General features: G+C 42.1%; 1 protein-coding gene across 4 annotated transcripts in view; it reads right to left on the reverse strand.

Annotated features, from left to right (window-relative positions):
* GALNT13 (polypeptide N-acetylgalactosaminyltransferase 13) overlaps positions 1–12,872 on the reverse strand; it is a 126,140-nt gene that overhangs the window by 49,484 nt on the left and 63,784 nt on the right. For all 4 annotated transcript variants that reach the window (XM_031053290.2, XM_005153735.3, XM_031053289.2 and 1 more), the window contains 4 exons: positions 12,512–12,678; positions 11,316–11,523; positions 10,685–10,855; positions 971–1,088 (listed from right to left, as the gene is read on the reverse strand). In XM_031053290.2, the coding sequence (XP_030909150.1) occupies positions 971–1,088; positions 10,685–10,855; positions 11,316–11,523; positions 12,512–12,678 (664 nt within the window). The remainder of the gene's footprint in view (positions 1–970; positions 1,089–10,684; positions 10,856–11,315; positions 11,524–12,511; positions 12,679–12,872) is intronic.

A 12,872-nucleotide genomic window follows, 5' to 3' on the forward strand; every position in this document is an offset into this window, starting at 1 on the left:
AATTGCATCAGCAATTCCCAAAGTTTCAATGAAACAGGTGAAATTAACTTTACAGAAATCACATATCCTAATATTTGGTGAAAAACAAGCAGTAGTAATATAAAGATTTTGTCTAAGAAAGGCACATATTCAACATTTTAAAGCATCACTAGCTACCCTCTGCTCCAGGGATCACTTCTGTGGACATGAAAAACAAGCCTACTAACAGGCTGAATTTAAAATAATCTCCTATATAGGGACCTATGTACATCCAAGGAAAATTTTTAGGGGTCTATACATCAAAAAAAGTTCAAATCTGCTGAGTTATAACATTAATGCTCAGAAGTAACTCTACCCTTCTATTTTACTGGAACGGAAAACATTATGTTTTATAGAAAATAGCCTGAAAATGTTTTCATATTCCCAGTTGATCTTCTCTAGAAATACCTGCTCCACCTGCTTCCTGTCTAGAGGACAATTACTAAATGCATTTCACTCAAAGTGACTTTATTCTTGTAATGGACAAAACACCTATCATCAGCAGAAATAGTCACTTTTCTGCAGTATGTGACATCTCTCTGTGAGTTCAGCTCTTGCACAGAATAAAAATCCCAGCCAGAACTTGCAAGTTCATGACAACATACACTGTCAAAACCTTCTATTAAAACATATATTTGACTTTTTTACACTATACAGATTTCTATCTTGTTATGTCATTTAGTATTTGCTCACAGAAAGCCTCATTTCTTTTATAAACAAAAGTATTACTAAAACATGTATTATTTTGAAACTGTAGAAATATTTCAAAAGCAATGTTTCATGCAGTAAAAAGGACCAAAACACCATAATGAGGCATTCCCAAATATCTTGAGAACTTAAATTAACCCATGACTTGCAAGACAGCTAAAGCATAAGTGCCCTGTCCGCGCCACAGGAACCGTTACAGCACAACTGTGTTTGTTGACAGAAAATGAAGGAAAACGGCAATTACCCTAAAAGACATTTCAAGATTCTCGCCACCCCAGATATCCATTCCTGCATCGTAAGTTCCTATCTCTTCAAAGTAGTTTCTGTCAATAGAAAATAGGCCACCAGCCATAGTAGGGGTCCTAGTTGAAAACAAACAGAAAGAAAAAAGGGAAAAAGAAAAGAAAAGAAAAAATACCTTTTGAAAGACACTGTGGAATTTATTAAGTGACACTACAGTACATTTCACTACCTCAGACATTTTCACTATAAATATATTCTATGCACAGCAGCTTAAATATAAACTACTAACAATAATAGTATAGTTTTGACTGTATACTCCCTGTGCTTGACTTTCAAGCAGAAGTCCCCCAAAGCTGATGAGAGCGCTGCCTGGGTGAGACCTGCAGGATTGCTTCCTACCCGCAAAATCACATTTCCATAGATAATTTCAGGAGCATTGTAATGGTAAAGGGGATGGAATTTTTGCCTTCTGCATCCAGAACAGCAGTTCAAATCCAGTCTGAAATGCTTAGTGAAGAGAGTTTAATGCCTCAGGTTTGCCATAGAGAGTAACTAAATGTGCATAAAATTACCAGGCATAATCTCTCTTAACAGGATTATAAATCCTTACAACAGGCAAATCCAGTCAGAGTGCAATTTCTCTTTGTGTAAAGATGTCCTCTTTCCCCATAAATACCTGCTCTATTTTTTTCAGCATCTGATGTCTACATGATATGAAAACTGCTCACCCCAGTTCGCAGGAACATCACTCTGAGATGCTGCACCAATTCATAACTAATGCATACCCAACAAACCACAGCTCAATGAACCTCATGGGATGCATGGTCCATAAACACTTTAGCTCAGCTAAAGGTGTTTCCCCAGGCACAGGCTTTTCAGCCCAAATGTGTCCCTGCAGCCATTGCCACAAGAGCTGTGCTACAGTCCTGTCCACCCGTCCAGATGTCAAGAGGGGTGTGAGGTGACAGCACCCACCACATGCGACAGATGGACTTTGATGGAAGGAGTCTGCCAAGGTCTCAGCATCCCTACATGCTTTGCTGGTGGGGACCTCAGGGCATGTTAGCTTAGATATGGATCAACAGACATGTTTCTGTCCTCAACTTCAAAACCAGCTGCAAAACCAACTGCATAAATCATCAGGTTCAACAAGTTCAAATGCAAGGTCCTACACCTGGGTATGGGCAATCCCAAGCACAAACTGGGTGGGGACTGGATTGAGTGAAGCCCTGAGGAGAAAGTCTTGGGTGTTGGTCAATGAGAAGCTCATTGTGATCTGGCTATGTGTGACCTTGCAGCCCAGAAAGCCAATCATGTCCTGGGCTGCATCACCAGCAGCATGGCCAGCAGGTCGAGAGAGGTGATTCTCTCCCTCTGCTCCACTCTTTGTGAGACCACACCGGCAATTCTGGGTCTAGCTCTGAGGCCCCCAACATAAGAAGGGCACAGACCTGTGGGAGCAAGTCCAGAGGAAGCCACAGAGATGCCCCAAAGGCTGGAGGCACCTCTCCTATGGAGACAGGCTGAGGGAGCTGGCCTTTTTCAGCCTGGAGAGGGCTCTGGGGAGACTTTAGAAGAGCTGCCAGTACCTAAAGGCATCAAGAAGAGAGCTGAAGAGGGACTTTTTACAAGGGTAGTCAGGGATAGGACAAGGGGAAATGGCTTTAAACTGTCAGAGAGGAGATTTAGATTAGATATTAGGAAGAAGTTCTTCCCTGTGAGGGTGATGAGGCACTGACACAGGCTGCCCAGAGATGCTGTGGTTGCCCCATCCCTGGCAGTGTTCAAGGCCAGGTTGGACAGGGCTTTGAGCAGCCTGGTCTAGTGTCTAGGAAGATGTCCCTGCGTTTGGCAGGGGGCTGGAATTGGGTGATCATTAAGGTCCCTTCCAATACAAATAATTTTGTGATTTTATGAAAGTGGATAAGATTGAATTCTGAGAATGCATAATATAATCCTAGCTCAATGCATACAACTGCCCATCAACCTGCAGTAACTACTGTCTGTATCTCAAAGATTCAGTCACAAAAATCAACTCATTCATTCAGATATTTAGTAAACTGCTTTCAAAGACTGCTAGGAATATCTGCTATTCTGTGATCAGATTAGGCACCTGAATCTGCACAAGTGCAGCATCTCCAGCATCAGCACTTCTGCCTGTCTAAAGCTCAGCTTCTGCAGGAGGTCCTGCATTTGAAGACAGTCTCATGCAAACAGTGATATAAAAAAAAACTGCTACAATTTTTCCAAAAAAGCAAGTAAACAGGAACAAAACTTTTAATGTGCAGTGCAGGAAAAAGCTAAGAGTCTCCATGTGCATTCCTACCCATGGTAGAACCTGAATGACTTGGGAAGTTCCCAGATCTTCTTTTGGTAGGTTTCATATGTCCTATATGCAAGAGGAATTAGGTCAAGTACTCCCCTATTAGCACACACAACCATAGAGTTCAAGTCTTGGGTTAGTGTGGGTGTTGTAAGGTCCCCAAGACCTTAGTCACAGAGAGCAATCACTCAGGGTTGGGGGGGATAGTGCTGTGCTGCACAAACCTTTTCCCAATGTGGTAGTAATTAGTGCTCACTTACTCTTGAACTCAGCAAATCCAGGTAATTTGCCAGCTGTGCAATTATTTCCTCTTCTGCAAGAGCTATCATTGCTCCCAGAAAAAAAAAACACATGACTTAGCAATGAAATAATACAGGACCCTGAGTTTGCCAACACTTCATTTCTATTTTTCTCCCTGTGCTCTCAGCACTGGAAATGCTCAGTTAATTAACTGTCATTTGGACAGGGCTAAACCTTCCCTGGTTTCAAAGCCACTTTACTGCCCTCAGCCTTGCTGGGTTTCTACCACAGGTAATGTGGATGTCCCTGAAGCTATGCTGGAAGCATGCGAGCAAACTGAGCAGATGGGAATGGCCAGCTGGTGTGACCCTCTACCTGACTGGGATCATGATGGTTAAATACCACCTTGTACAGGAAACAGAAAAGAAAGCTGACTCTTGAAATCTTTCTTAATTGAAATGGTTTTGTGCCAGATGAATATCAATGCAGAAATATTATATTTAAAATAAATTTCTATTATTGATCATCCAGAAACTCTATAGGTCTATGCAAAACTATCCACACTGACACCAAAAGCTGTGGCAGTATGTGGTTTAATCACTTCCTCAAAACTGGCCAAGATCCCTTAGGACTCTCAATAGTTCACAAACATTCTGAATGAGCCGGTGCCCAGCACTGCACAAACTAACCTCACCTCCTGCCTGCACTGATTTCCAGTCCGCACTAACCTTACTGAAGTAAGGAGTGTCACTGGTTTCAAATTAACAAAATCATCCCCACTTCTCTGTTTGCAACAGAAACATCACCCAAGACCGGATCACCAGCATCATGACCAGCAGGTCAAGGAAGGGATTCTCCCCCTCTGCTCTGGTGAGACCACAACTGCATTGCCATGCCCAGCTCTTGGACCCCCAACATGAAGGATGTGGAGCTACTGGAGCAAGTCCACAGGAGGCCACAGAGATGCTCTGAGGGCTGGAGCACCTCTCCTATGAAGAGAGGCTGAGAGAGCTGGGCTTTTTCAGCCTGGAGAAGAAGACGGCTCTGGGGAGACCTTAGAGCAGCTTCCTGTATTTGAAGGGGCCAACAAGCAAGCTGCAGGGGCACTTTTTACAAGGGTAAGTAAGGACAGGACAACAGGGAATGGCTTTAACCTGACAGAGGGGAGATTTGGATTAGATACTAGGAAGAAGTTCTTCACTGTGAGGGGGGTGAGGCACTGGCACAGGTTGCTCAGAGAAACTGTGGCTGCCCCATAGCTGGCAGTGTTCAAAGCCAGGCTGGATGGGGCTTTGTGCAGCCTGGTCTAGTGGAAGGTGTCCTTGCCCATGGCAGGGATTGGAACTGTGTGAACTTTAAGGTTGCTTCCAACCCAAACTATTATGTGACTCCATGATGATTCTATGATACTCTGCCTCCTCTCCTTCGTTATCCTTTCATTTTTTCCCCTGAAGGAAGACAGTCTGTGATTCAATGATACAAAATTTTCCATTTTCACAAAGATTCAGGTATAATCAATTTTTGAAGGATGCAACTGAATTTTACACACAGATCTGGATTCTTCCGAATTGTCATTAGCAACTGTTCATGAAAACCAGTGTTTCCCTAATAACTCACTAACTGAAATTGGAAGTGCGGTGTTTAATGCTGTAAAACCTAAGTAACTATGCACCAATGTACACCACAGATTCTCAGACAACTGAAACACAGCAGGCAGGACTTTTCTCTGTTATGTAAATTTAATGTTGCATAAACAGATCTGCAGAGCTTTCACTGTAAAAACAGCTGAAATAGTAGTATTAGACAGAGTAATGGTTCCTACAGGTTTTTTCTCAGCTTTGTGCCTACTAGCTATATTTTGCCTATGTCAAGTTATAATAATAACTACAGTAATGCGTTATGATTAACTCTAATCAACATTCAAACCAACTTTCAATTTTATTTTGGAGATACTGTCTGTTTCTCATTTCTACAATTATTAGCAGCAGGCAAGACTCCTGGTCATGTGCCTGCACCTCTGACTCTCCTAAGAGGGGCTGCAGAACATGAAGCATGGCAGTAATCCCCGGTCTGCTGCATCCCTCCAATCCCAAATGCAGCCCAGCATGCTGTGCTGGTCAGGGAAAACGAGGAGAGGCCGGTGTGGAGCAGCTCCCAAGGGTATGTTCAGGCCAGGTCTCCCCAGCCTGTGAGCTCCCTAAGGCTGTATACCACCACTTCATCCTGCATCCTCCAAGCTCCCCATCCTGGCACCTGCTCAACAGGGTCCAGCAGTCATAAGAGCAACACCACTAATGACCAAGACTGATATCTACATACCTCAGAATAAGGTTTTTACACTGGTTTCAAATACTGCTGTACATCATCCAGGCAGTATTAAGTGTAATCAACTCTAGGTTTAATCAGCCTTAATAATAAGAGGATAAATACAATATGCTCTGAATATTTTATCTTGTATTTTTCCTCTCAGTAAATAATTTATACTCGAGAAAATATTTTCTGGAAAAAACAATTTTTTTTTTTAGTATTTATACTAGCCTGGAGTGTCTTCAGCTTAAAAAAACTAAGGACAAGAATGCAAATACCCAGAGAAATGTGCTGTGCAGAGACTGCAAATGTCCAGCACAGAAATACTTAATGTTTTTAATACTGTAGATGTAAGAAGACAAGATGTTTGTAAACTAATCTTATAGTGCAGGCAAGTTTTCTATTGCCACAGGCAAAACCACAGGAGGAGAAATGAGTTCACTTAAAGCCAAAGCATGTTCTGCAAAGTACAAATGTTGTACAAGTGGAAAAAAAGAAGAATTAAAGATTTAGCAAGACCACTGCCTTTAGCTGGCATTATCCATGAACACTGACCACTGAACCAGGCCTCACCTTAGAAAGAACTGTGCTGCCCCGAGCTACCTGTTTCTGGAATTCCCAGATCCACCTGCATCCACCACACCATCCACAGGAAGATTTAGCTTTAAGCTGCACCTCTGCACAGGGCAAACATCCACGTTTTGCTCCCAGAGAGCCCCCTGGGAACAGAAATAGGCTTTGCACTTAAAAATAACACATTTTCATTGTAAAGTTTACAAAGCCAGAGGTGACTCCAGTGACAGTGGAAGTCACAGCAGTTACTCTGTATGGAAACAAGGTAAAATTCCGAGGTGCATCCGAACATCAATGAATAGTCTTGACTACTGAAACAAAAGAAAATACAACTATATCGATGGACATGAGTCCTTGGGGCATGTTGTACCCTCAGAGTAGGAAACTTCCCCCTACAGCAACACCTGGAAGCCCCTGCAATCCCCATGGCTCTCCAAGCCACAGTTCCTCTCTGATTTTGCAAATACACCTGAAAAAAAAAATGTCCACTGATTCTAGCAAACCTCAAAGAATGAAGCATTTGTCTTGAACACCTCTGTCTTCAGGAACAACCTTTTCTTCAGGTTTTCTTCTAAATGTCCCCTCCCTGTTGTCAATTTACAGTGTCAGTCCTAGGAAAGACACCTCATGCACTGAAAGCTCCCTGATGTTACTTCTGCTTTTGATCATGTACACGTAAAAGAACTGTAAGTACCTTTTTGAAAGCCCCCAAGAAATGCCACAGACTTCTACCATCTCCTGTCCCAAGATGTGGAGCACTGAGAGGGGGTCAGGGAGGAGACACAGCACAACCCAGTGCCCAGGAGAGCTTCCACTGTGAGCACTGCCCACCCTTCCCTACTGCCTTTAAATAGAGAGTGATTGCAACCCGGAAATGCTTTCACTACCTTCACAAAACCTCAGTTAGTAGTCACCATTTTAGAATATTCTGGGAAAGGTTATGCCACCAGGGTGTTAGCTGACCTGAGAAAAAGCCAGATAAGAGAAGAACTAGAAAAAAAGAACATGAGAAGGGATCTTAGACTAGGGTTTAAGAAACAGAAGAGGGAAAGGAGCAAAAGCGGCAAGGACAAGTGTGTGAAGAGCAGGAATAGCACACATGTATGGCTCTTGGATAAGAAGCCGATCTGGCGGGGGCAAGACATCACTCTTTAGCGTGCAATGTACCCACGAGTCCCTGCCATTCTGTTTGCTAAAAATATACAACCTAACTTTTCTAATGGAAGAAGAAAGCTCCTTCACAGCTGTACTGCATGACAATTAGTTGTGGGGTTTTCATATCAGAGTCACTGAATTAATTAACCTTTTCCCACTAAATCTAGAGATTCCAAGAAAGGCAGATATTTGACTCAAATAACTCAGGAATTTAGCATTTCCTGTTCCCTGTGTAAACACGCAAGCAACGTTTCATGTCTATGAACCAGAAAGAATCAGGCACCCTATTCCCAGAGTACAGTCCCTTCGACCTTCAACTTCACTGGGGTTACTGGCCACAGCTATGCACTACCTGGACTCTGCTTATTGACTAGCAATCTCTTACCAGTTAGATATCCTGACCTTTTCCACAAAAATACTTATACCATAACACAAATTATATACATAGATAATAAACTGCATATAAAATAATTCATAGTTTGAAATCACATGCATTATGAGATTTAAATCTAAAAAGCAAAGGTAGGAATTTATCAATGTTGTTATGGAAGAGAGAGTAAAACTTTTGTCAGTTATGTGGATTTTTAATACAATGAAAAGAAGAATTTAGAAGGCTTTTAGAAAAAAATATTAGAAATTTCAGAAAAAAGAATTTGAGGGCAGCTGTGATATTGCATGCACACAAACAGGTAACCCAATGATGTCTGTATTCCATGCCTATTCCATTGATGATTACAAAGAAAAAATATGAATAAAGACACATTCAACCCACATGAGACTGAAACAGTGTTTAAGAATGGGGAAAGCAATATGGAATAAAAAACATGAACTGACCAATTTGTTTCTACATTTTTGGTATAGGTTAGACTTTTGTTTATTTTTATTCCCCCATTTTTTGAATGTTCAGGTGGCAACAACTGCCAAAGCCATTCTCAACTTAGCTGAAATACACTTGTAGAATTTGTGACACCTCAGGACTAATGTAGTGCAGCAGACTCTTGGACTGCGCTTGATAAGCATTTGGAAATACCAGCTGGTGCTGAACACAGCTTATGACTTATTAAATGCTGTTTCCTACAGGAAGGCTGTTATCCCTGAGCAGCTCCACGGATCATTTGCTTTGCTGATTCTCTTCCCATTAGGTAAAAGGGAAAATGAAACAGGGAGCACCTTCTCCTGACACTGAAGAGGCTGCATGCCTTTACTATGTGGTCAGAGAGAGCATCTCTATGTCTAAGAGCTGACACTTTGGTCTGAAGCCAGCACAATTACACACCAGAGCTCAGCTCTTCACTCTAAAACACTTGTCTAAGAGATATTTCTGGGACCCATGGCACTTGGCATTAACCTCTGTCTTCTTCACCCACCCCCTGCTCACTAACACTCATCTCACCAGGAGAATCCCCAGAAGCCCAGGTGATCATCAGCTGAAAGCTGCTGGAAGGACAAAAAAACACTGGGGGGGGGGGGGAGGGAAGTGCTGGTTTTTGTTTTAATAATTTTAGGAGTCAGTCACATGTCTGATTCTGGATTAACCTGAAGTACTATTCCATTTCAAGGTAGGGGAATAAGAGGTGGGATATGCATTTCTTTGAGAACTCCGTGTCGGTAAATTTTTTTCACAGGAGAGTCAGGATAAACAGCCCAGTGAGTGGCACAGCAGGAGCACTGCATGAGGCTCTGCAACTCGTTAAGGCAATTAACTCTACCAATTTTAACACACACCTGAGCTCTAATGAAATAGCTGCTGGCAGACTTCACAGCTGAGTGATAACATTCTAGATCATGAGAAAAACAATTCTCTCAACTCAAAAATAGCTTCATCACCCCTCTGCTAACAACAGGGTCTGCTGCTTGGGACCCTGCTCATGTTTCCCAAGATCACTACCTAAAAATAAAATTAAAAAAATTGGTCCTTTCCAGGGACTTTTTACAATGGCCTGTAGGAACAGGACATGGGGAATGGCTTTAAACCGAGTGATGGTGGATTCAGATTAGATATTAAGGAAAAACTCTTCCCTGTGAGGGTGGTGAGGCCCTGGCACAGGTTGCCCAAGAAGCTGTGGCTGCCCAGTCCCTTGCAGTGTTTAAGGATGGAGCTTGGAGCAACCTGGTCCAGTGGAAGGTGTCCCTGCCCATGGCAGAGGGTTAGAACTAAGTGATCTTTCAGGTCCCTTCCAACCCAAACCATTCTGTGATTCCACGATTCTCTTACTCCAGGCTTTGAATGACAAGCAATTAAAGATTTTGCCCATTTTCTGGCATAAGCAATTCTGAGAGGATTTTCTTGACCCACCCACTGCCTTACCTGGAAGTGTGTCACAAACCTGTGCTGTGACTGTTGTTCCCTGAGATCTCCCTTTTATCTGCCTGCTGTGCACAACTGGGGGTTTGCAGGACTGGAATTCTGTCCACTTCATCATGTCTCTCACTCAGGACTGAAACCATTGCGTACATTTCATATTTTTTTAAAAAACAACTTTTCATGAAGACCGCAGAAGCTATTAGAGCTGAGCAAATAACCCACTGCAAGTAATTTATGCAATTTGTTCTGTTTCAGCTTCATTTAGAATTTTTATAGAGGTTTTGTTACAGTCTGTGGTTTAAGCAATTAAATGAAAGAGGTCAGGAATGATCACAGGAATTCAGGACGTACTCTTAGATCATTTTGACTCAGTGTGCACAGTCATCAATTTTCTTTTCTAGGCAATAAAAGCATACATTTTAAGTGCAAATCATCATAACCGAATACTTGGAGTCAGTGTTCAGCAATTTAAATCTCAGAAATATGTTCTGGTATTTGCCTTAAATTATGAAAAGACAGTAACATCTGTAAACATAAGGTCAACAGGCTATTTGCAGAAAACAGGGAAGGAACTTAAAAATCAGGTAATATTTTCAATTACTGTATGGTGAAAAAAAGATATAAAGGAGTTTTCTCAGCTCTGATACCTACATTGCAGCATTAAGGACAGGCCAGATTTTGGTCTTCACTATCCTGAACAACGTGCTATTATCTGACACATGTTCTCTGATACTGCAGCAAAACCTGAGATATATAGCATTATCATCTACATAAACAAGTACACAGTAAAGTAGCTCTCTTGATTCACTCACCTTACAGGCAAGGTCCTGTCTCCTTTCCTCCTGTCCATCTCCCTTTGTGGAACTGGATACCAGCGAAAGTTCAGTTTCCAGTTAAACCCTCCATAAGTCATATCAGATCCAGCCATGTATTCAAAAGTGTCATCACTGATCACATCAATGATTGGGCAGACAACAGTTTTCCTGTAAGGAAAAAAATGGGCTTTTTTAAACAAAACAGGTTTTCATGGTAGTAAGGAAGAATAAAAAATTCTGAGTATTGACGGTCACACAGACAAAACATTATGCCTGGTAAAAAGAATGGAGAAAGGTGGCCATCAGGATGAGGGACATGCAGACCTTGTGAAAGTAAATGGCACAGGTTGCTGTCATCACTGGCATTATTATTCTTACTGCCAGCAACATAAATCCTGCTGTAAGAATCGAAAGTTTTTCACCTCTCTATTTAGAAATTAGATTTTGACACAAATAGTAGAAACCCCTCTACCTGCCATATAAATTAAAAAAGAATAAAAAGAAATTATCTTTATTTTCAGATCAATTATTTGTTTAATTTCTATTTTTTAGCAGAACAGAGGAACCAAGGACTGGCCTGGAGGCAGGAGGCAGATCCCTGCACCTGGAGGGGGAGAGCTGCCCTTACCTGTCTTCCTTTATCCTGGCCAACAGTGGCTCGAGCCAGCCCAGGGTGCACTCACAATGTGCGTCCAGGAATGTTATCACCTGCCCTTTGGAGGCTGCCGCCCCACGGAGCCGCGCACGGATCAGTCCTGACCTCTGCTCCATCCGAATGATTTTTATGGAGACTTCCAGATTTTTCACGTAATTCTCTAATGAGGCTTTCAGAAACTCTGCCAGAGATAATTGGAAAAAAAGAAAACAAAAATAAAACAAAAAAAACCCACAAAAAACAAAGAAAAAAAAACCACCAGAAGAAAAGTATTATTTTTAGTAAGGTTCAGCAAGTACCAAGGACTCAAAATATAACTGCTGCGTTTATGTGTCATGCTCAGCCCTCCAAGGACGGCCATGCACAAACACTGCCCTCAGACAGGAAATGTGTTTTGACATATTTAGAGTTGTTCTGAAGTCACAGCTGAGCTATGAGGGTTTGCACCAACACCCTATTCCAGGCAGCCACATGGAAAACAGCCCACGCACACAGACACATCTGCCCGAGCATCTCTGCCCGAACATCTCTGCCCAAGCATCACAGAAATTTTAAAGAGTTGTGATCAGTTTCCTTCAAATAAACCAGCAGTCAACAGGGAGTGCAAAATGTTTACACTGTTTTGCTTATGGTTAATACAAACATGTCTATTTTTGATGAATTTCACCATTTCAGTCCTTTAAGAATCCAATATTTTGCTTTTAGGGAAAAACTGTAGTTACTTGGCCTCAAGTCCTCTCCCATACCCAGAGAAACATTAAGCTGACTTTTTTCCTGAAGCAGGAAAATCCAGGACAGTAATTACAGTTAAGTTAATGCTACAGAAATAAAGGCTGGCTTAGCTTGCACCTTCTGTTCCTTGATCCATTGCACCTAGATGTTGTATTTGCCATGATATTAATTTGGCTACTCCAGGAAAATTTATCATTCCATTGATTCCATTTATAGAACACAATGTGATCACTTTCCCAGGTAATAGCTATTTCACATGTAGACAGTTTTCTTTTTAAACCCTGGGTTTAAAATTCAACCATAGATGCTTGGCGAGGGGCACAGGTCCAGTTCAACATGACAAAAGGAAGTCAGACTTCACCACTCTTTCCGCAGGTGAAGTCTGCAGTGGCACTGAAATAACACAAGTAACAGGACTCCTCTCATCCTGAGCCTACCTCTCTCGCTGGCATCATCGACCAGGATGATTTCTGAAAGCAGGTGGTGCGGTGAGCGGTTTATCACACTGTATACAGTCCGAAGCAGAGTGCTCCAGGCTTCATTGTGAAACACAATAACCACACTTGTGTTGGGAAGTTCATCGGGATAGACTTTAGTCTTGCACCTGCCAGAAAAAAAAAACAAAACAGAAGAAAAAGAAGATTAATCTTTAAGAAAATCCCCAAAGAGCTCTACCAATAGGACAGCCTAGAAAAGGGGCTCCAAGCCTGTAAGCAGGATACATTTCAAACCACTTACTGATCTCTTCAAGCTCCCAGCCTGCAGCCCGAAGGCTCAGGGGATTTGAAATTCTGTTTC

Source organism: Melopsittacus undulatus, chromosome 4 (assembly GCF_012275295.1).
Source record: "Melopsittacus undulatus isolate bMelUnd1 chromosome 4, bMelUnd1.mat.Z, whole genome shotgun sequence".
Classification (NCBI taxonomy): domain Eukaryota; kingdom Metazoa; phylum Chordata; class Aves; order Psittaciformes; family Psittaculidae; genus Melopsittacus; species Melopsittacus undulatus.